The 23,148-nt window shown below is 36.8% G+C and overlaps 2 protein-coding genes and 1 long non-coding RNA gene across 5 annotated transcripts in view; 2 read left to right on the top strand and 1 right to left on the bottom strand.

The window, feature by feature from the left end:
• Positions 1-114: 114 nt before the first annotated feature.
• Positions 115-11,356, top strand: LOC145740253 (fatty-acid amide hydrolase 2-A-like). Its single transcript, XM_081995685.1, has 6 exons — positions 115-371; positions 732-1,130; positions 1,840-2,226; positions 2,277-2,508; positions 2,560-2,857; positions 10,977-11,356. Exons 1-6 carry the CDS (start codon positions 338-340, stop codon positions 11,262-11,264), a joined length of 1,638 nt encoding a protein of 545 aa, XP_081851811.1. The 5' UTR covers positions 115-337; the 3' UTR covers positions 11,265-11,356.
• Positions 11,357-11,389: 33 nt separating this feature from the next.
• RhoGEF3 (Rho guanine nucleotide exchange factor 3) overlaps positions 11,390-23,148 on the bottom strand; it is a 164,561-nt gene continuing 152,802 nt past the window's right edge. For both annotated transcript variants that reach the window (XM_081995654.1, XM_081995655.1), the window contains 8 exons: positions 22,408-22,777; positions 18,535-18,847; positions 17,959-18,393; positions 15,502-15,826; positions 15,316-15,444; positions 15,172-15,256; positions 12,378-12,617; positions 11,390-12,318 (listed from right to left, as the gene is read on the bottom strand). In XM_081995654.1, the coding sequence (XP_081851780.1) occupies positions 12,170-12,318; positions 12,378-12,617; positions 15,172-15,256; positions 15,316-15,444; positions 15,502-15,826; positions 17,959-18,393; positions 18,535-18,847; positions 22,408-22,777 (2,046 nt within the window). In that variant the 3' untranslated portion in view covers positions 11,390-12,169. The remainder of the gene's footprint in view (positions 12,319-12,377; positions 12,618-15,171; positions 15,257-15,315; positions 15,445-15,501; positions 15,827-17,958; positions 18,394-18,534; positions 18,848-22,407; positions 22,778-23,148) is intronic.
• LOC145740268 (uncharacterized) lies at positions 15,825-17,108 on the top strand. 2 transcript variants are annotated; one of them, XR_014181381.1, is made up of 3 exons: positions 15,868-16,515; positions 16,578-16,890; positions 16,949-17,108. It is a non-coding gene; the product is annotated as an uncharacterized LOC145740268 (long non-coding RNA). The 2 variants fall into 2 exon arrangements; XR_014181380.1 differs by having other exon boundaries at positions 15,825-16,890.

The raw sequence follows: 23,148 nt of genomic DNA, 5'->3' as shown, positions 1-23,148 counted from the left end.
TGAAAGCTATTCACGTGACAACGTTGTTATCTTCAAACGTATAAAGCATGTGATCAACTCTCATATGACGTCACACAGCATGGCTTATTTATTTCAACAGCTCTATGAAAAAATAAACAAACAACATAACCTAAAACCAAAACAAGTTTATGTTTGGTTTTTTAATGTTTCTGAGCATTAATTAATTCGCTTAATTGCGTTATTTAAATAATATGACGTGTTAAAAGAAGGTAAAATAGTTATTAGTAACGTTTGAACCCACACGTAAGTGTGGAAAGTGTCATCTCATCGAGAATTTGGTGATTGGAGTCCAAGTTCAAGCAATTGCATTTACATCATGGAACAAATAAGGACAAATTTTGGACATACAGGTAAATTTATGTTGTTTTATAATTCGTAAGATTTACGTCCTAGTTTTATATATTCTTTAAGTTATTTTGTGTTCTTTGAATCTCTTGCCCCATTATGGTTTCAAGAAATAAATAAAAATTTTAGTATTAGCAATAAATTTAGTATTAACAGATTCTCCAATGTTTTGACCCAGTTAACATTTATTTTTCTTCTACTATATCTAAAATGTATATTTCATAATTATGCCAATAAACTATGGGTAAATAACACCACTGGGGTAGTCATATTTTGGATTTTTTTACTGTTTTTCTGTAGAGTTATTTCTTAGTTATAGCACTGTTTGTTTGCTCTTGATTTAGTGCATTTCCTACAATTTTTAGGTCAATCATCTCAAACACAAGAAGTTCACAAAACCAAGTCTAAAAAATTCCGCTACTATCTGATCAAACTATTCCTGTGTTTTCGCTATTATTTGGACATAGTGATCGATAAACTATTTGGCTTCTACTATGACTCAAAGAGACAATTTGTCCCGAAAATTAAAAATCCGATTCTGTTGGAAAGTGTGACGTCTTTAGCCAAGAAAATACGCAAAAGAGAGTTGACTTCTGAAGAGGTTGTTCAGGCGTTTATTGACCGGATCAAAGAGGTCAATCCTATCACTAATTCTATAGTGGATAATAGATTTGAGGATGCTTTAAAAGAAGCTAGACAAATAGATCTGAATATTGCTAGTGGGACTTTACAGGACGACGATTTTGACAAAAAGCCGTTTTTAGGTGAGTTTTGAATTATGTAGTATAAAATTTGTTAAGGGTGATCAATCAATTATAAAAAAAACCCAAAAACTAGGAAAATCTGTTTTAACCCAGTTCAAATATAATTTTAACCCTTTTTAAATGAAGCACTGTGAGTCAGAAAAAATTGTTTGGTTTAAAATTAAACTGATTAAGGAATATTTAAGTCCTATTTGCACAAATGTAATAATATAATGTGAAAAGTTATTACTCAAAGCCAGTTCAAACTGAATTTACTTGGTTCATCCCAAGTTGAAACTGGTTTTAGTTAAAATAGTAGGAAAAAATAAATGCAGTTTAAATCACATTTTATTGGTCAAAACCAAATTTAACCTAATCAAGCTGAGAAAATGTTGTAAGAGAACCAGTTAAGCCAGGTAGAACTGGATTTAATTTAACTGTTTACCTTTTCAATCTACCCAGAGCTCTGGAACGTGTGTAGGAGGGCAAAATAGTCTGGTGTAAACCAGACCTAACTAGATTTTTGAGGATTAGTTTCAGTATCCTATACTTGTAGTAATCTGTTGAACCCAGATTTATTAAAATGTTTAGAAAAGTTCTTTTCCAGTGACTATTATTATATTATTTAGGTTCAGTTTAGGTAACAATTAACATTTTCGATCCTGTTTACGGACAGCACTGGCATCCGTTTTGGCCAATTTACAAAAAAACTAAACGGTACTGACTTTAGGTGTTCCTTTCACAACTAAAGAATCTACCGCCGCCAAAGGCTTGTCCTGGACATACGGTTTGGTGAAACGTAAAGGAAAAAAGGCTACTTTTGACGCTGACTGCGTAGCATCAATTAAAAACGCTGGCGGCATTCTACTGGGGGTTTCCAACATTCCGCAGCTGAATATGTGGCAGGAAACCAGCAATCCTTTATACGGTTTAACCAAAAATCCCTACAATACCACCAGGAATGTGGGTGGTTCATCAGGGGGTGAAAGTTCCATATTGGCTGCTTGTGGTTCACCAATGGGCATTGGTACAGACATTGGCGGATCTTGTCGAATTCCGGCTTTTATGTGCGGAGTTTTTGGTCATAAAATCAGCTGTGATATTGTGTACTTAAGAGGTTAGTTTAATTAAAAAATATGGTGTTTTTTTCTAAGTGATGAAAGTTAGGTTTGACTTACCGAACTGGAGAGGAGAAAAACACAATGGTCAGTGTGGGTCCTTTGACACGTTACGCTGAAGATTTGACGCCGTTTATTAAAGTGTTAGCTGGACCCAAAGCTGATTTACTGAACTTAGATAAGCCTGTGCCTATTAAACAATTGAGGGTTTACTATATCACAAATCCGAAAGATCCTTTGATGAGCCCATTTAGACAGGAAATGCACCAAGTGCTTCTAAAGTAACATATCACCACAATTTCGTTTAATTTGTAATGAGACGTCTTTTTAAGGGCTGTGAAGCATTTTGAAGAAGTGTGCAACAAAAAACCGGAGGAATTAGTTTTTGAAAATTTGAAACACCAATACAAGCTGTGGAAGTATTGGTTGTCCCTTGAAACTAAAAATTTCAAAAGCGACATCAACGATCGTGAAGGAGAAGTCAGTTCTGTGCTCGAAATTTTCAAACATTTTACCCTTCAAGGCGACTTTACCACTGCTACAATCTTCAGCATTATTAATGGACATTTAAAGACTGCTGACAGCAATTGGGCGATTGAAACTACTAAGAGTCTCAGGGAAGCATTGCTGGTGAGTAGAATTTTATCAGTTTTGTGATTGTCTTGTTGAAAAGTCAAAATAGGATAAAGCTCGGAAAAAATGTCTTTGTTCTTTCAGAAAAAGTAAGTTGAAGAGTACGGAAACGTTGGTCTCACAGCAATTTTTAGTGTAATTGGATGTTGGATAACGTTTCCCCATAGACTTTTCTCATTCTTGTTTCAGGATGATTTTTTTTTAATTTATCTCTATTTGTGGTTACTAATTTTACGACAAAATTGTAATTAATCCTTGGGATTGTCTTACAGTGGCATCCTGTAAATAAAACTTTAGCCACCTTTAAAAGAGTGATTGAATACATTTAATTTACACTCTTCTTGTCTTATACAGATTCTGTCAGAACTGTAATTTTGACCCTGATCTTTTTTGTTTTTGTTTTTTTCTTTTGACAAATAATAACATTCTTTTGGTGCTCGGAGGATTAAGTACGATCCTGTAAGTGGAGTATGAGTACGAAAGGTAAGGAATAACACGCAGTCGTCTCCACAATACTGTTACGGTCTGGGCCTACTATGCTCGATACTTCTTAACGGGCGCTCGCTTCGGGATGAAACCGATGCGCCGCAATATCTGGCCGGGCGCGTATTAAAGTAGGCCACAGTTAGGAAGCGCTACCTGGAATATTCTTGAATGGTCAAGGCAACCCGCGAAGCGTTTCGCGGTCATTCTAGAACGTGGTTTGCGAATATAAAAGAAGCGGCGTTGACGACGGCGTAGTTAGTTAGAGAGTGTAGTAGTAGTGAATTTGGGAACGCGGTAAAGTTTAAATAGTGGAATAATTGTGGAATTTAGTAGTTGAGTTAATTATTGTACGGAGTGTTTTAAAGTGTTAATAAATTTATTAATTGTTGATTTAAACTGACTTTGTGTGAACCCACGGGAAAATCGTAACAATTGGTGTCAGAAGTGCAATCAGACTTTAGTGCGACGTGAATTGGAACTAAACTTCGGGTTAAAGACTTGTGTTCAGAACCGGACTAGAGATTTTCGGAACAGTGGTGTGTTAAATTTATTTTATGCCAATAACAAGACGTCAAAGTGCAAACATGGAGGCCCAACTTGCAGCTATTATGGCAATGCTTGAAAAACAAGAAGAGATTCGACAACGAGACAAAGAAGAACAAGAAAGGATTCGACAACAAAACAAGGAAAAACAACAAGAAAGAATTCGACAACAAGAAGAAAGAATTCGACAACAAGAAAAGAAAGAACAAGAAAGGATTCGACAACGAGAAGAAAGAATTCGACAACAAGAAAAGGAAGAACAAGAAAGGATTCGACAACAAGAAGAAAGAATACGACAACAAGACAAAGAAGAAGAAGAAAGAAATCGACAACAAGACAAAGAAGAAGACAGAGAGCGGCATGAAAAGCGTAACGTAGAAATATTGAAAGTTCTAGCGGGGACCAAGACAGAAATCCAAGAGTATGTAACCCATAGTCTTAATAAAATTCAAAACGATGTTCGGGAGGACATGAATAAAATTCAGAACGATGTTCGGGAGGATATTAATGATGTTCGGGAGGACATTAATAAAATTCAGAATAATGTCGAGATAAAGTTACGCGACTTAGAGCGGAAAATTGACAGCAGAAGAGTCAACTCTACAGTGATCACCGGAAACGGGCTCAACAAGATCAAGCCTCCCACATATGATGGTCAAACTTCATGGGCAACGTACCAACTCCAATTTGAGGCCGCTGCAAATGCAAATCGATGGAGTAACGAGGAAATGGCTGTAGCACTGGTGGTGGCATTACGAGGACCTGCATTGGAGCTGTTACAGACTCTGCCTATCGCCCAACAAAGCAACTATGACGCATTAGTAGCTGCATTAGAACGTCGTTATGGGGATCAACATAAGAAAGGACTGTATCGAACGCAATTAATGGCAAGACAGCAGAAAACTGGTGAAAATCTAGAAGAGTTTGAAACCGAAATTCGTCGCCTTGTGCATCTGGCTTACCCAGCCGTCCCGGATGAAGTCCAAGAAGAACTTGTGGCACAGTATTTTGTAGATGGGATTCGAGATCCGGAGGTAAAGAAATGGCTGAAGATGTTCAAAGGGAGCAACAACAGCGAATTACTGATTCGAGCGCTGGAAATTGAAGCTGCGTGCAATGATTTAAAGCCAGAGCCTATTCAAGAGGAAAGAGAACCGCCAGCCGATCATGTTGCTACATCAATAAATAAAATTGAATCAATGTTCGGCCAATTAGTGCAACAAATGGCAGCATTAGGAAATGGTCAGTCCAGACAGTTAGAACGGTCACGTCCGATCACGAGAGTGGAGTGTTATCGATGCGGACGTACGGGACACATTAGAAGGAATTGCAGACAGCGGTCTTGTTCTCCAAACCCACAGTGTCGACGAAATCAGGACATCAGAACAAATCACCGGAACTCCTCTGTTAAAAGAAATATTACATGTTATATTTGTGGACGTAAAGGACATTACCAATGGAATTGCAGACAGCAGTCTCGTTTACCGACCCCGCGGAACTGGCGTAACCAGGAGCAGGAAATGAAGAATCCGGAAAGACATTTACCGCGATATGTAGAGGATCGTCAAGCTTTGGATAGTGACTTAAGGTACCGGAAAGGACAAATTCATAATGGTTGGAGGATTGGTCAAATCGCGAAGGTGACAGATAAATTTTTATTCCTCACATCGAACAGGTGTCTGCCAGCGCCTCTAAAACTCTGGGCTTTGTTTTGAGAAACTGCAAACATTTTGCTAACCAGGATACTATCAAAGTGCTGTATAACTCCTATGTAAGATCAAAATTGGATTACGGTTCAATAGTGTGGTCCCCTATATACAACTCCCACATTCAAACTCTTGAGTCCGTGCAAAGAAGATTCCTGAAATACTTGATGTTTAGAGAGGATAATGTATACCCAGAAAGGGGGTTGGAGCATAACCGTATTCTTCTTAGGTTTTCAGAACTTCCTCTGGCTGTACGTCGGGAGTTGCAGTCACTCTCGTTTCTTTATAAACTTACCAACTCTAAAATAGACTGCCCGTACTTGTTAGAGCGGGTTTCGTTTAATATTCCTCGTACGGCGGTTAGGCATCAACCAACTTTTTCATTGGCATTTGCGAGGTCCAACATCCTATTCCAAGACCCTATACACAAAGCCTGTTACACCTATAACCGTGTAGCGGCTGAATCAGATATCTTTTGCGACAGTCTCTCGTCCCTGTTGCACAGGTTTCGCTCGTTCTCCGGCTTTCCCCCCTAAATCCTGTTGTCCACAAGCACATATCCTTTGTACCTACCTCCCTCTACCTTTTTCTGATTGTATTGTGTAACTTCATTCTTGTTCGTCTTTTTTTTTTAGTTATTAGTATTTAGTTATTAATTATTTAAGTTTGTGTTCGTATACTATTTTTCAATTTCCTGTAAGTGGGCCTCGGCCTGTTGGAAATAAACGGCTTTATTATTTATTATTATTATTATAAAGAGGCTACAAAAAGAATGAAGAGCAGCGTTTCTAAGGAAGACATAATAAAAGGACAGCGCTCAGACTCTGATTTGAAAGTAATCAGAAGATGGTTGGAGAAGGATTTGAAACCGGATTGGCAACAGATTTCCAGATATGGACCAACAGTAAGGGGTTACTGGTTGCAGTGGAATTCGCTTCGACTGCGAGATGACTTAATTACTCGCAAATGGGAAAGTCCAGACGGAAAACGCTTTGTTTACCAAACAATAGTGCCCAATTCCTGCAAAGAGAATGTGCTGCGGGAAGTACATGACAGTCGCGGAGGAGGACACTTTGGAGTAAATCAGACTTTGGCTAGAATAAGAGATCGGTTTTACTGGATTAACTTCAGAAAGGACGTTGAGGAATGGTGTAAACGGTGTGACCAGTGTTCGTTACAGAACGAATCCATCACAATTCGGGAACCTGAGAGAGAGAAGATGAAACCAAACAACGACCGTATGAAGATGACGCTGGACCACAGACCAACTGGTGGCAATTATAAGGAAGGTGATGCTGTGTGGATGTTTCAACCCAGGAGGAGCAAAGGATTAAGTCAAAGATGGCAACGACACTGGGAGGGACCTTACAATGTGGTAAAAAGGTTAAACGACGTCGCATACAGAGTCCAACGCAGCCCCAAAGGCAAGATGAAAATTGTCCATCTGGACAGACTCAAGAAATACCAGGGACTAGATGAAGCGGATCGGGACGATCAGCTTTAAGAGGGGGGCAGTGTTACGGTCTGGGCCTACTATGCTCGATACTTCTTAACGGGCGCTCGCTTCGGGATGAAGCCGATGCGCCGCAATATCTGGCCGGGCGCGTATTAAAGTAGGCCACAGTTAGGAAGCGCTACCTGGAATATTCTTGAATGGTCAAGGCAACCCGCGAAGCGTTTCGCGGTCATTCTAGAACGTGGTTTGCGAATATAAAAGAAGCGGCGTTGACGACGGCGTAGTTAGTTAGAGAGTGTAGTAGTAGTGAATTTGGGAACGCGGTAAAGTTTAAATAGTGGAATAATTGTGGAATTTAGTAGTTGAGTTAATTATTGTACGGAGTGTTTTAAAGTGTTAATCAATTTATTAATTGTTGAGTTAAACTGACTTTGTGTGAACCCACGGGAAAATCGTAACAATACTTTATTTCAACCTTCAAAGGAAAAGGAGAGAAACAGTGAGACCCATGTTAGAGTGAGTGAATTTAAAAGATAGTTTAAAGGGGGTAATAAAGCTCATTATGGAGAAAAAACACACATATACTATAAACTTAAGAACACTATAATTTAATTAACCTAACCCCATTTTGTTAGGGCTGGGTATGACCCTATGGGGGAGAGATATGAAAATCCAATCTACAATCTCTTCATATCTCCCCAGCCCTAACAAAATGGGTTTAGGTTAATTAAATTATAGTGTTCTTAAGTTTATAGTATGTTGTGTCAGTTTTTTTTTTCCACAATGAGCTTTATTACTCCCTTTAAAACTATTTTTAAATTCACTCATTCTAAATAACATGGGTCTCACTGTCTCTTCCTTTTTAAAAAGACAGCCGGCGCTTTGATTTACGATTTGAGCTCCGGAAGATGGTCATTTATATGTCCGAAACTAGTTGAGCAGACCTTTTCCTTTGAAGGTTGAAATAAAGTATTGTGGAGACGACTGCGTGTTATTCCTTACCTTTCGAAGTAATTAAATATTTCAATATTAGTTCTGCTCTCATTTAGTATTTTTCTTATTCCACTCATCATATTTACTTATAAAAGTGGTGAATAAACACGCAACGCACGTGTAAACACGTTTTCTACGTTGAGAAAAGTATATTGTTTAGAATGTTCCCTAACATTTCACGTCCTTACTAAATACAGAGAAACATTTTGCGACAGTAATTAAGGAATGTAGCATTTGGTGCTTACGAAATTATCGCTGCTCTTGGATTGTAGTAAAGATACAAAAAAAAACAAAACATACAAGAATTTAACAAACCCTTTTTTTCAGTTGCTGAATTTTGCTTAAAAAACAAACTTCAATACTAAACTGCTCGTCAAAAAGAATGGGACAGCAAAATTTTTGCTCTTTTTTGAGCGGCTGCTTCTTCAAATTGATTTACTTGATTCTAATAATTTTTTTGAGGATTAAAAGGTATTTTCTTCCTCTTTCCTTTGACCTAAATGATCTTTTTGAAAGGTGCCACGGATCCGAGTATACAGGGTGTGACTGAGGTGTAGTCAGAAAATGAAAAATTCGGTATAACGACAGTTCTCGCAAAAGACATTTTTACGTTTTACAATAGCCTTAATCGAGTCTTGCGGTCAATATTTCTAAACGTTTTCGCCTGTTTGGCGATTAAAGGCCGTTTACAAAATTTATTGCAACATTTTTAAAATGTGGTTACTTTTGATTCTCTTGTTTAAAATTAAACAATTTCTTTAGATCTTTTGTGGAAGAAGAGCGGGATTAGCAAGTTTACACTTAAAACTACCCAATTTAAGTAAAAAACATACACTGTGAGATACAGGGTGACCCAAAAAAAAATTTGAAAAGAAAATCATATGTTTTATCATAAATCTTAGCATGTTTAGTCATTTTAATGGAAAATAATGATATTGGATAGAGAAGCACACTATTTGTTTAGTAATCCAATTCATATCTCTAGACGTTTTCGCCAGTTTGGCGATTAAGGGGCGTTTACGATATTAAAAAAATGGTTCTTTTTAATTCCCTTGTTTTAAATTCGAAACTATTGAATTTAAAACAAGATTAGCAAAATTACAATTCAATTCACCCATTTTAGGTGAACATTTATAAACCGCGAACCTTTATAAACAGAGTGGATTAAAAAATCATACAAAAGATAAATCAAATGTTTTACCATACAGATAAAACATGTATCTTTATTCGGTAAATTTAATCGAAAATAATGGTTTTTAATTTAAAAAAAAACCAAGTCTACAGCATTCATATCCGATGACTTTGCGGGCGACAAACCCATTTGTTCTTAATACCTTGTCGGTCCTCCAGCAGTTTGTTGCAACTCCGCAACCCTTCTTGGTATGCTATCCACCAACTTTGTAATAAAATTTTGGGGAATTGTCTCCCATTCAACCCTCACCATTTCTGCCAACTCATTCAAATTTTGAAATTCATGCTCTGAGCCATTTATTCTCAATTTCATTCTACTCCATACTTGCTCTAATACGTTCATATCCGGTGACCTTGCAGGCCACTCCATTCGTTCGATGTTGTTCTCTCTCAAAATTTCTTGTACGATTCTAGCTCGATGTGGATGAGCATTGTCGTCAATTAAGATAAAACCGTTCCCAAAGTTTCGAAAAAAGGGAACAACGATATCACGTATACACATATCCCTGTACCTCTGCGCATTCATACTATCCTCAATCAAAATGACTAAATCTGTTCTTCCATTTCTCATAATCCCGCCCCAAACTGTAATTCCACCTCCCCCAAAAGCAACCCTAGCATCCATGCATTCTTCCATATATCGTTCATTTCTTTCTCTCCATACCAATAATCGCCCGTCAGATTCACACAAATTGAACCGACATTCATCCGTAAACATACACTTACTCCATTCATCAATTCCCCATCATGACATGTCATTCGATGCCAAAAATTCGAAGCGTCGAAATAAATTGTCACTATTGACAATAGCGTGTTGCTATGGTAGATTTTATTTTGATTTTTTTTTGGTTCACTCTGTATGAATGCAGTTTATAAGTTTTTACTTAAATTGGGTAGTTTTAAGTGTAATTTTTCTAATCTCGTATTTCATCCGAAAAAGATCTAAAGAAATAAATTGTTAAATTTAAAACAAGGGAATTAAAAATAACCACATTTAAAAAAAAATTCAATAAATATCGTAAACGCCCCTTAATCGCCAAACTGGCGAAAACGTCTAGAGATATGAATTGGATTACTAAACAAATAGTGTGCTTCTCTATCCAATATCATTATTTTCCATTAAAATGACTAAACATGCTAAGATTTATGATAAAACATATGATTTTCTTTTCAAATTTTTTTTTGGGTCACCTTGTATCTCGCGGTGTATGTTTTTTACTTAAATTGAGTAGTTTTAAGTGTAAACTTCCTAATCCCGCTCTTCTTCCACAAAAGATCTAAAGAAATTGTTTAATTTTAAACAAGAGAATCAAAAGTAACCACATTTTAAAAATTTTGCAATAAATTTTGTAAACGGCCTTTAATCGCCAAACTGGCGAAAACGTTTAGAAATATTGACCGCAAGACTCGATTTCGAAAAATTTGTTTTGCGAGAACTGGCATTATACCGAATTTTTCATTTTTTGACTACACCTCAGTCACACCCTGTATACTCGGATCCGTGGCACCTTTCAAAAAGATCATTTAGGTCAAAAGAAAGCGGAAGAAAATACCTTTTAATCCTCAAAAAAATTATTAGAATCAAGTAAATCAATTTGAAGAAGCAGCCGCTCAAAAAAGAGCAAAAATTTTGCTGTCCCATTCTTTTTGACGAGCAGTTTATTATGATTTATTGAATTAGTGAACACTGACTGACTGATGACTATATTTAGTGAATTTCCAATTTCAAATCTCGTTTTAGTCAAAATTGGACGACAACACCGTTCTTCTTTACCCTTCTGCACCGTTTCCGGCCAGTTATCACCACACGGCGCTGTTACGACCCTATAACTTTGACTGTTTTGCTATTTGGAACGCGTTGAAGTTCCCCGTTACTCAAATACCAATGGGACTGGGAAAGGATGGTCTTCCTTTGGGTTTGCAAGTGGTAGCCGCTCCCAATCAGGATCGTTTGTGCGTTGCAGTGGCTAAAGAGTTGGAGTACGCTTTTGGAGGGTATGTTCCCCCTGTTATTATTTCCGATCAATGATTACTCAAATGATTAAATTATGTATTACAAATGTATTAGGGTTTTGATAAGGTTAGTGATATTTTGTATTATTATGACTTTTTGTAAGAAGGTTTATTAGGTGTTGGAGTTTAGTAAGACACTAATAAAGGTAAACAGGTTTAATAAAAATCAAAAAAAAGAGTACAAAAAGGGTAGATTAAAAAAAGACACAGTCAAATAGAAACAATACTTCAGGATATCGAATAGAGTTGGTCCGAGTACATAAACGAGATAGGTGAACACAAGTTTCGCCCTGGCTTCTATCTACTTATATAGTGGCAAATTCCGTGGTTATAATCGACATTCGTAACGCTACTAAACCAGTCTAAATTTCCATTCTAATACCCTGTGGCTTATAAATAACAATACTAAGGGAGTGAAATGCGAGAGTAGTTCTGATCATAATGAGAGAGGGACATAAATAGACTAACAGTGAACTATTCGTAACAAAGGCCGTAAATATAGTATATTTACAGTTTTAGGCTCCTTCATTCTTTCACTAGCACAGCACAGTTGGCACTAGCCAATATCACTTTAATATTGCGTTAGTTTTCTCGACATTTACGGAATTAAATATATTTACAAGCCTAACGTGTAGAATTTGATGACTACAGGGTAACCAACAAAAATGAACCGCCTCCTTAGCACACAGACTGATAATTGTTATTGTCGTTTCTACAAGTTTACAATAATATAAAATTATATTTCCGCTACACATTGCTCTAAAATAAATAGACGCGTCGTACATATTTTATACTGGTAATGATATCTGCTTTTTTGTATAAAAATGTGTCAACAGTTTCGATGATATACATATACAAAATGTTAATTAACAACTTCGGTAATAACAACGTTTTTGGTCAGAGAGTCCTGCGGGACACACATTACGAATCGTCCCGATGTCGGGACTTTTTACCAGCACCGAAATTGAACCAAGTCGCCATCTTTCTACCTAGAAGCGAGTGCGAATTTGACGAAGAGTTGAGGTGCAGCATCGATGAACCCAAGTAACCACTTTGTTGCTTGCTACCAGCTGTAACAATGTTATTTATGATTCAACGATCAAGTTTCTTTAAAAATTTAGTGACATACGTCGTATTTTCCTTGGTGGACGTTTTTGTCTGTAAGCAGCCAATTTTGCTAGGTTTCGAGCAGCCGAAGATAATCGGCGACTGTCGTCTTTGCTTCGATCCGCCACTTGTCTCTCATCTTGGAATGCATCAAGCCATCTTTGTTTTTCTTTAGCTGAACGACAGCAGAAAATGAAACAACGATCTTTGGCTCCATCCAAAAGTTTGATTGCGTGCCGGACACTCACGTTCAAATTCGGATCTGAAATTAGAAAGTTAAGAATGTCAAAAAGACAATTTATTGAGAATTAGAAGAAATCAAGGAAGATTGTTTGATACAACAAAGTGGGACAGATCCAAACAATAGTAACATTCCTGACAAGTTAATGTGGTTAGAGACATGTTGAACATCTGTTTGCCAATCTGTTAGCCAATCTGTTAGCCAATCTGTTCATATATCCCCTATTTCCTAATTAGCGTATTTCTTAAAGAGCCGTAACACTCATTGTCTTCTGTTTTTCTCATTTTTAGTTTACATTTTGGGGTGTTTATACAGGGTAATTCAAATTCGAACCTCACCATTGTATACCAACTATAAGAGATACGAGAAAGTTTAAATGGGCCTATCCCACATATCATAAATTTTTGTTTTAATGACTGGAATCGAAAGAATAGGATCAAAAAACTAATTTTTCATATTCTTGAAGAAAAAATTATGGTCGTAAATGTTCCTACATTAGTTTGAATTTGTCCATTAAATTTAAAAGATCTGTTTTGGCGCGCATGTGACGTACGTAATTCTGGGCGATTTTATTGGCTGTTGCACGTCATTTGTTTCACTTCTTGTCGCTGATTGGTTGATAGTGTAGTACGTCACCGGCGGCGGGCGTTTTAAACATGAGATTAATGTAGTTTTTATCATCATTTTTTTTCTATTTAGACTTAATATTTTTGAAAACAAAAAAATACGGGTATATTATTTTCAATCCGTCTTTGTAGTTATGAAATAAAAAAAAATTGTGGGACAGGCCCATTGGGGCAAAATTGCGTAATTTAAAGCTCAACCAAATGCCGTTTTAAAAATTTCGATTTTCCGAGTACTTCCGAAGATATCCGAAAAAAACTGAAAATCAGATTTTTTGTTTTTATTTATTTCTAACCTTATTTGAAGAGATATCCCAAAACTAAAAGCATCTTTTCATTGCCACTTTTTCCTAGCTATTCGATGATAGATTCAAATTTGCCACACGACGTTTCGTTTTTTGTCAGTCATCATCAACTTTCTTTTTTATTATGGGCGCCATATTGGATTTTTAACCCACCAAATAGTACATTTGATTCTGATTTTAATGATGTATAATAACTTATGATTTGCTTGATAAATGACAAAATAATTGAATAGAAACTATTTTTACTTTAGTTATTGGCTTTGAGTTAATGGGCCGTTTTGTGAAATGTCATTATTTGACAGTACATGTCAAACTGGTTAATTCGGACTATCATTAGAGCAAGTCAATCATAGTTAAAAATTTATCTAGAAAAGTATCCCCACAGAAAATGTTATTATTATACAAGCATTGCTGAACTATTTAGGTTAATCAGAAAACGAGATTTGTCAGCATTATTTCTAACTTAAACAGCTCATTTATGTTTCCAAGAGAAATGTCATCATTTTAGGAACTTTATTTTTTGCCAAATTTAAATTTTTTATAATGTTAAGTGCAAGTTTATAGTTACTTATACAACAAGTGACTTAAACCATTTTTTATTCATTCATATTTATTCGAGTGAATAAACCGGTTTAAGTCACATGTTTTATAGAGTATTTTATTAAATTTCGACTAAAATTACAGTTCTATTAAATTTGCACCGCGCCCTGTATATGTAACATTGATGTTTGTTTGTTTACATCTGTAAATAGGCGAATGTCATTCAGAGTGATTTAATAGTTATTTATACAGCAAGTGACTTAAACCATTTTTTATTCACGAAAAGAACAACTAGGTCCACGAGCGTAGCGAGTGGCCTAAGCTCTTCGAGTGAATAAACCGGTTTAAGTCACGTGTACACCTTTGTGAATTATTTTGTTATTTATGAAGCAAATCATAAGTTATATACATCACTAAAATCAGAATAAAACGTACTATTTGGTGGACTAAAAATCCAATATGGCGCCCATAAGAAAAAATAAAGTTGATGATGACTGACAAAAAACAAAACGTCGTGTGGCAAATTTGAATCTATCATCGAATAGCTAGGAAAAAGTGGCAATGAAAAGATGCTTTTAGTTTTGGGATATCTCTTCAAATAAGGTTAGAAATAAATAAAAACAAAAAATCAAATTTTTAGTTTTTTTCGGATATCTTCGGAAGTACTCGGAAAATCAAAATTTTTAAAACAGCATTTGGTTGAACTTTAAATTGCGCAACTTTGCCCCAATTTAAACTTTCTCGTATCTCTTATGGTTTCTGAGATCCCAATGGTGAGGGTCGAATTTTCTGCTCATGACTGGTATTGAGTAACTCATGCTTCAATAAATATTGCTTGCAGGCTAATAACATTTCTGAATGGCAAGATTAATAACGAAATGGGGTTTATGTTTTCCAACTCCCAAAAAGCTCCTGGGAACGTAAAAGTGTTGAGCGATAAAAAGTGTATTTTCACCCCGATAATATTCATCTCCATTAATAATAATACGGAAAGCCATTATGCCGCTTTATTACCCATATAGTTACACCTTTACTCACTCCCACAATATACATGTATGTGGTAAACTGAGTGCACTCATTAATGATGCATATACAGAGTATAATTACCTTTTCCATCAGGTACGTCAATTACTTCGCAGCTATCTAGGCAGATTCGACCTTTGTACACGTAGGTGTTTCTTTTCAGAATGTCCTAGAATTTTAAGACAATTTTTTTAGAAATGTTTTGTAGAGATTACTTTGAAAACTTACCTTTTTACAGTAAACCACCTGGTGGTCAAACAGGAAAAGTGTAATATTGTTCGTCCACACTCCGGTGGTTACCCGCACCACTTCTCCTTGACGAATTAACTGTGAGCTTAATTCGATTAAGTCTTCTCCCTGTTAATTTTAAAATTATCAATCCAGCCTGCAAAACTAGTTTGCCAGATTGCTTACCTCCCAACCATCTACCCGTAGTTGCCAAGCCGCCAGTTTCTCCAAACTTTCCATAACGCGCTTCCGCTCGTTGATCAACATGGCAACGCCGCGCATCACCTCCAACGCCTCCTTAATTTTCGAATAGTCTTCATGGTCAGTCTTCGTGTACTTTAACAGTTCGGCCAACTGCAGGGGATATTTACAAATTCTCTGGACCGGGGTGAGCAAATAGCCGTCCAGACGTATTTCGATCAAGCCACGCATCAATCGGCACGCTTCGAAAAACTTACTGTAGTTGTTGTACTGGTAGAGATCTTGCAACGCCGCCATTGACATTGGATGGCTGTTTAAAAAAATGTTGTTTAAATTATGCTAAAAGCAATTGTTACATAACATACAATCATACTGGTAAATTAAGGCAGTTATTATTACACATTTGGTTAAATCGAGAGTTTTGAAAAGAAACAAATACCAAAAAATTGCATAGTATTTTGAGAAATACTTATACTACTACATTACTGCTGAAAGCTTGTTTCAGTTGTCCGGAATGAAATAATCCTGATTTGTTTTGTGAAGAGAAGTTTGACTGTCGGGAGTCATTAAGATCTCCATTTGGAGATTTGTCCCATCCATCAGAACGTCAAAGGGCGTTTTAAGCTGGGTTTATACAGCGCACAATGCATAACATAGAAAGTTCGCTTTACAGTAATGCCTACTGTCGTTTATACAGCGCACAACACAGCACAATACGGCATAGAAAGTTCATAATTTTTAACTTTCTATGCAATTCTTATGCGAAAACAGCTGTACGCATGCGCAAAATTTTGTAATGTCATATTTTGACATCCGCCGTCCGTCATTGTATTTGACATCCGCCGTCCGTCATTGTATTGTGTTATTGTTTTGTTTATGAATGGTGGATTTGGATTGTTCAAGAATTGTGGTTTGTTGTTGATTTTGTATTTGTGATTTTTTGGTCATTTAGTGCAATAAAAACAGTTGAAGTGTCTACGGAAAAAACAGAGTTTAGTGGTAAAAATTATCTAGAGCTAATTAGTTTCTCTTTACATCAAGAATTTATTAAACAATTGCAGATGGAACCTTGGCAACAATTGGGGCTTCTACTCTTGATGGGTGCTGCAGCTACAGCATTAAGCTTAGATGTCAAGAAAAGGAGAATACGGAGGTTTAAAACGCGCCCTATGAATAGAAAACGCAATGAACATAGTGTTTTTGAAAAAATAGTTCAGTTTGCAGAAAAACATGATGCAGAGAGCAGTTTTTCAAATATACGCGTATGACTCCAGAACTGTTCCATAAGTTATTAGCTCTTGTGGGGCCATTCCTGCAGAAAGACAAGACAAAAAATCCAATTAGCCCAAAACAACGTCTTGCCCTCACTCTGCAGTAAGTATATTCTCAATTCCAAATAAAAATGTGTAGTATTGCCAGTTCTGTTTTTCAGTTATTTATCAGAAGATTGTTCTATGCAGGAAATAGCATGGAATAATAACACCTGAACCCTGCCATCTTGTGTTGCCACTGGTGGTTGGAATCATCTGCATGGTCGGTTTGTGTTGGCTTTCTAAATATGGAGAATTCTAATATATTGTTGTTATTAAAAATGTTTTTTTTTTTTTCCCTTTTCCAACTTTACAACAGCAAGCACATCTTTTTTGCCTTATCTTCCTTATCTGTGCTTGACATGATTGACAAATGGCAAGTGACAGAAAAATAACATTTCACATTGCAATGACATTTATCACCTGTTGTCATTGGTTAAAAATTATATGTTGTGCGACTGTATAAACACCAAAAAGAAAGCCTTGTGATTTCTTGTGCAATGTTATGCATTAAGTTATGCATTGTGCGCTGTATAAACCCAGCTTTACTCTGCACCAATCCTTCTGCCCCTCATTTGAATTTGTAGCTCAGTTGCGATTGCAAGACGAAATTTTGGTGCTGGTAAAAACCAAGAAACTGTTACATCAAATAATGCCATTTAGTTTAGAGACTAATCAGTGCAGCGCTAGAGAAAGCAGAAGGATCAATTCCTAGTGTATTTCATGTTTTTTAACAAACGCAAACCAAAACTCTGCTTGTACAGTTTTTAAGTTCTAACTAAATCAGAGAAAACCCACAAAATCGACTGAATTACTTCGGCTTGAGTTTTGTGGATTTAGAGAACCAACCCACTACTAACTTGCAAGTTTTGGTTATTGAGATAACTAAAACTGGAAAAATAAATAAATTTAATTGTTTCTAGAGGATATATCAAAAAGAGTTGCAAGTTTGATTTAGTATTAGGCTTGACTGTTTTTATAGTGATTGTTCCAAATCGATCAAAAATCGAAAAAGTAGGATCACTGACGTTGACAATAAAAATCCTTTTCTTCCGAGAATTTTAAAACTGTTATAATAGACAATTAGGTAATTAGTTTAATATTTTAACCAATTATCGACAATGAATATTACCTGTTGCAGTAGTCCGAGTAGATTTTAAATCCGGAACTGTGCTTAAGAAAACAGTCACCGATGAGGCTTTTATGCGGAGCATCCCAATCGATGCACCCCTCCAGGTCCCTGAGAAACCCCACTTGAAACTGTAGAATGTCGTTCAAATTGATAAAAATGGTCGCGATTTGTTCTTCCGTGAACATGTCTTTGCGTTTCCTACACTCGGTCAGGTAACCCTCGGACACGTCCCGTAACACTTTCACAAAATCCCGTTCCGTGTGCACCAACTCGCGCACCACACTAGTCCGCACTTGGTCGTTGGACAGCAACGAAACGCTCGTTCTTCGGCGAATCTGCGTGGACACCGGCCGACCGGACGCGATGGCCGCCAAACAGTCTTCGACCGTGTCTTCTTGACTGACGCGTAACCGCACAAATTGAGCCGGAAACCACCTAAAAGAAGATAAGTCACAAAATCGCACGTTTTTAGTTTTAAGATACTACTTTTAGATGTCCAAACTATGCTTGATGATAAAATAGTACTCACAGTCCTTACAACACTTAAAATGAATAGAACAGTAATCAAATTCTTACCCCCATCTTCCGTTATTCGAACCCCACCACCATTCTCGATCCGTTGTGTCCTCCACTTCGATTACATCGCCCGCCCTGAAGGGTAACTCGTCTGCTTCGATGGCGACGTGGTCGAAAACCGCCTCGGCCAAGACAACCACGTCCTCATCGGGTTCGGAGAGCTCCAAGGACTTTTTGTGAGCGGTGAGCGAAGCTATAGAAGATACATCCGAGTCGGACATTGTATCTTCATCGGACACGCTGTTGGGAACGTGGCCAACTCGATTATCGTGTTCTTCCTCGCTCGTCGTCCTCGTAGGACCCGCAGAATGATCTAAAATTACAGTTTTGTACCATTTTAGATGAAGTGTAAATATGTGACTAAACATATTGATAGCAACCGTGTATTGCAAAGTGTCATGTTACATATTAAATGCTAAAATGGATATTTCCAAACATAGACACTTACCCATTTAAATAAATACAAACCTTAGAATTAAAGTACTTAAATTTCAGAGTTTAAACGAGCTAATGGATTCGTCAAAGGTTTTGGGAGATGATAGTAAATAATAAAATCACACAACATTGCCTGGTCAAATTAAAAGTTACCCAATTTCAGTTGGCAGCTGATTCATTTACGCTGTTACGATCCTAGGTCAAAAGTACGTTAATCGTCAGTTTTAAAATTGCTATGGATCAAATTTTGAACCCTGACGTAGTTACACTTAACATGTGAAACTGTAGCACATAGTACACAAAGTAGTTAAGTAGTAGTAAAAGTATTGATTGACTAAATGTCAACTATTCGATATTTGGATCAACGCGCAAGTTGCTATACTTTAGCAACTAGTCATTTTAGGCAATACTTCTTCTTCAGGTGCCGTCTCCGTTTCGAAGGTTGGCAATCATCAGGGCAATTCTTATTTTTGAGACCGCAGCTCTAAATAGTTCGTTGTTATTGCAACCAAACCATTCTCTAAGGTTTTTCAGCCATGAATTACGTCTTCTCCCCACAGATCTCTTTCCTTCGATTTTTCCTTGCATAATAAGTTGCAATATTCGATACTTTTCCCCCCTCATGACATGTCCCATATATTGCAATTTTCTGGCCTTAATTGTCGTAATAACTTCTCTCTCCTTATTCATACGTCTCATCACTTCCACGTTGGTTATTCTGTCTACCCATGAAATCCTCAGTATTCTTCGGTATACCCACATCTCAAACGCTTCCAGTCTCCTCATTTCGGTTACCTTCAGCGTCCAGGCTTCCATCCCATAATACAGTACGGACAGCACATAGCATCTCATTAGTCGTATTTTCAGTTCCAGGTTTAGATCCCGACAGCAGAAAAGCCTTTTTATTTTTATAAATGTGCTTCTGGCCTGTTCGATTCTGATTCGTATTTCTTGTGAGCTGTCGTTGTTTTCATTAATGGTCGTGCCTAGGTATTTGTATTCTCTTACTCTCTCAATAGGTTGATTGTTTACGTATATCCTACGAATGTCCTGAATTGTTTTTGTCATCAACATATATTTTGTTTTGTTTATGTTCAGTGATAGTCCATATTCTTCGCTTACCGTGACCATTCTATTAATTAGCGTCTGCAGATCTTCGTATGTTCCAGCCAGAATAACTGTATCGTCAGCATACTTCAGATTATTTATCGTCATGCCGTTGATCTTAATGCTTATGTTCTGATCATCAAGTGCCCTATTTATTATGTCCTCCGAGTACAGATTAAAGAGGATTGGTGATAGTATACACCCTTGACGAACACCTCTCTGTATTTCTATTTCTTCTGATGTCATGTCTTCTATTCGTACTGCTGCTTTTTGACCATAGTATAAGTTTGATATTATTCTTATGTCTCTGAGGTCTATTCTTCTCTTTATTAATGTTTCTATGAGCAAGTCATGCCTCACTTTATCGAAAGCTTTATTGTAGTCTATAAGTCTTGATTTATATCTAGGCATCTTTGTGACAGGACATTGAGTGAAACTAGCGCTTCCCTAGGCCTTTACGGAATCCAAATTGTGTATCGCCGATGTCTATGTCTATTTTCCTGAACACTCTACCATGGACTACCTTCAGCAGGACTTTCAATATGTGAGCCATCAAGCTAATGGTACGGTAGTCAGAGCACTGCTTGGCATTTTTCTTTTTTGGAAGAGTTATAAAAGTTGATAGCAACCAGTCATTTGGTATTATTCCTGTTCTATATATGGTATTGATTAATTCTACCAAAATATGAATCCGGTCTTCCTCTATCAGCTTAAGAATCTCCACTGGCAGTTGGTCCGGACCTGCAGCTTTTCCGTTCTTCAGCATCTCCAGTGCATATGTCACTTCATCCTTAATTATGTCCGGGCCTAAATCCCCTTCTATATTATCAAGATTGTTTCATCTTCGAATAGTTGTGTAATGTAGTCTTTCCATATTTCTAGTTTTTGTACTGTTTCTGTGACTATTTTTCCGTTGTTGTTGTATAATATATTGAGTTGCTTTTGTTTATTGGTGCCGGCGAGTTCTTTGATCTTTTTGTGTATGTTGAAGCTATCATGTTTGGCTTGTAATTTCTCAATTTCTTCGCATTTTTGTTTATAGTAGTCTTCTTTTGCTTTCCTGATTTTTGAGCGGAGTATTCGTTTATAGGCAATTCTAAACAGCTGATTACTCGAGTACAAATTAGTTTGGATTTCAAGTAAAAAAAAACTAAATGGGAGACAAATTTACCGTAAGCAGTTACGGAACTCACATTTTTAATTCTTGGACAAATCTTTAGGAAATAAGTACATCATGCACTGTCTTCAATTCCAATATCTTTACCATTCTCATCATTGATGTGAGATGACAGTATGCTTTTGGCATTGTTCCGGAATAGGTATAAGGTATTAACACGGTATATCTATACTTTTATTATCATCATTGTTTTTCTCTTCTGACAAATCTTTACATTCTATTAACTGTCTTCAAGGCAAGGTAAGATGTTATCAATTCTTCCTCTTGGCCAGCATTTTTGTTAGTATCAATTCCATCAACATTCTCATTGTTTCTCTCATGGAAACATATTCAGTGTGCTTCATGTTGAAGAACATACAACATCTCAGGTTGAAGAACACTGTTGTCGCTGTTTGTACTGTCCTGGTTTACAAACCAACAGCTAAGCAGTACAGTTTGTAGTTTTGTTAATTCCAGCCCTACTTTTTGATAGTCGTATTTATAATTTCTTCAATTCTACTTTTTATTTTTGATCTTCTTTCTTTTGATCACGTTTAGTTATTATTATTAATCTGTGAAAAGTCGCAAAAATGTATTATAAGTAGTATAATTGTGGCGCTGGCTTTCAATTTACTATAATTATTGATAATCATCTCAGCTGCGAAGAACCTGTTAGTCTATTAGTGATTTTTGCTTCCCAGAACCAAACTGTTCTAATGGATTTAGCTTGTTTTACCTGGTGGAACCTCATTTTGTATAATTTTGGCCCGGTTTTTCAATTTACTATAATTGAAACTCACGTTCGCTGTTAAAAGATCATTAACACTTTATTTAGTAATTTCAGTCTTAACAAAGGTGACCTGTGTTTGGTTTGATAAACCAAAATCTTTCAAATTTTTAGGCATGTTTTACTGAAGTTTGCCTAATTTAAACTTAAATCTGATTGAAAATTATCTGAGCTGGCTTGGCGAAGCTGATGTAATTTACTTAGTAAACCAGAGACCTATTCAACAAATTTCAATATTGTAAATATTCAACTCAATATATTGTAAATATTCATTCAAATATTCTTTTTTCAGATCAGTTGTATAATTTGCCTTTAATTCCAATTCCGATTTTTTCAACTTTGTAAAACACGTTAACTTAAAATGGCCATCAGTACAAACAATACTTACTTGAAGTTTTCAAGACGACTAGAGGTGAGATCTTATCGATATCGACAGGTTGACTGAGCGACCGTCGCAGCGCCGGTCGTCGGGGTGGTGTGCCTGGCACGTGTCTGCGCAACACCACCAGGCCCTCCTCGTCGTTTTCGTCGGGCGGCCGTTTTCTAGGACTGAGCGGTTTCCTGGACAACGCCATGTTGCGCAGCATTCTGCGCGCAGCCTGACGTTGCTCCCACCCGAGCAGACGCTGTCCGCCCAGATCGCTGCGCGTGCGTCTCACTTGTCGCGACGCGCTGCGCTGTTGGTTATTTTGGCTTTGTTGTTGTTGTTGTTGCTGCTGCTGCTGTTTTTGGTGGATTTGTTGCTGTTTTGCGTCAGTCTAGAAAAAAATAATTTTTTACTTACATAACTCTGGTAATTTGTCTGATATACGAAGTTATTTAAGCACAAAATCTCACCTATACTACAAGTAATACACAACTTTTCCAGCCTAGTCAAAATTTTATTTGTTTCTTTATGTTTGCATTATACCTAACCCTTCTTGTATCATTCTCTCCGTCTACCATTTTTTCTGTGTTATCTTTTCCACATCATCACCACTACCACCATGATTTTACTGTTTATTTTTCTTTCTGCTTTCCTGTCTGCAATTATTGTTCTTTATATTCAGGAGGTTTGCTTAAACGATTTTAGCAATTTGTTTTTCTTGTCTAACCTAACGCATTCTACTAAAATTCTGACAAATGTTTT

This window comes from Ips typographus, linkage group LG1 (assembly GCF_016097725.1).
Source record: "Ips typographus isolate SLU linkage group LG1, UJ_Ityp_2.0, whole genome shotgun sequence".
Classification (NCBI taxonomy): domain Eukaryota; kingdom Metazoa; phylum Arthropoda; class Insecta; order Coleoptera; family Curculionidae; genus Ips; species Ips typographus.
Note: the sequence above shows the minus strand (reverse complement) of the source record. Positions and strands in the feature narration are given on the sequence as shown.

Excerpts from the sequence above, each read along its gene's own strand:
- LOC145740253 (XM_081995685.1), top strand. The coding sequence starts at position 338 with ATGGAACAAATAAGGACAAATTTTGGACATACAG. Across the intron at positions 1,131-1,839 it reads TGACAAAAAGCCGTTTTTAG|GTGTTCCTTTCACAACTAAA; the intron begins GTGAGTTTTGAA and ends TACTGACTTTAG. Across the intron at positions 2,858-10,976 it reads GTCTCAGGGAAGCATTGCTG|TCAAAATTGGACGACAACAC; the intron begins GTGAGTAGAATT and ends ATCTCGTTTTAG.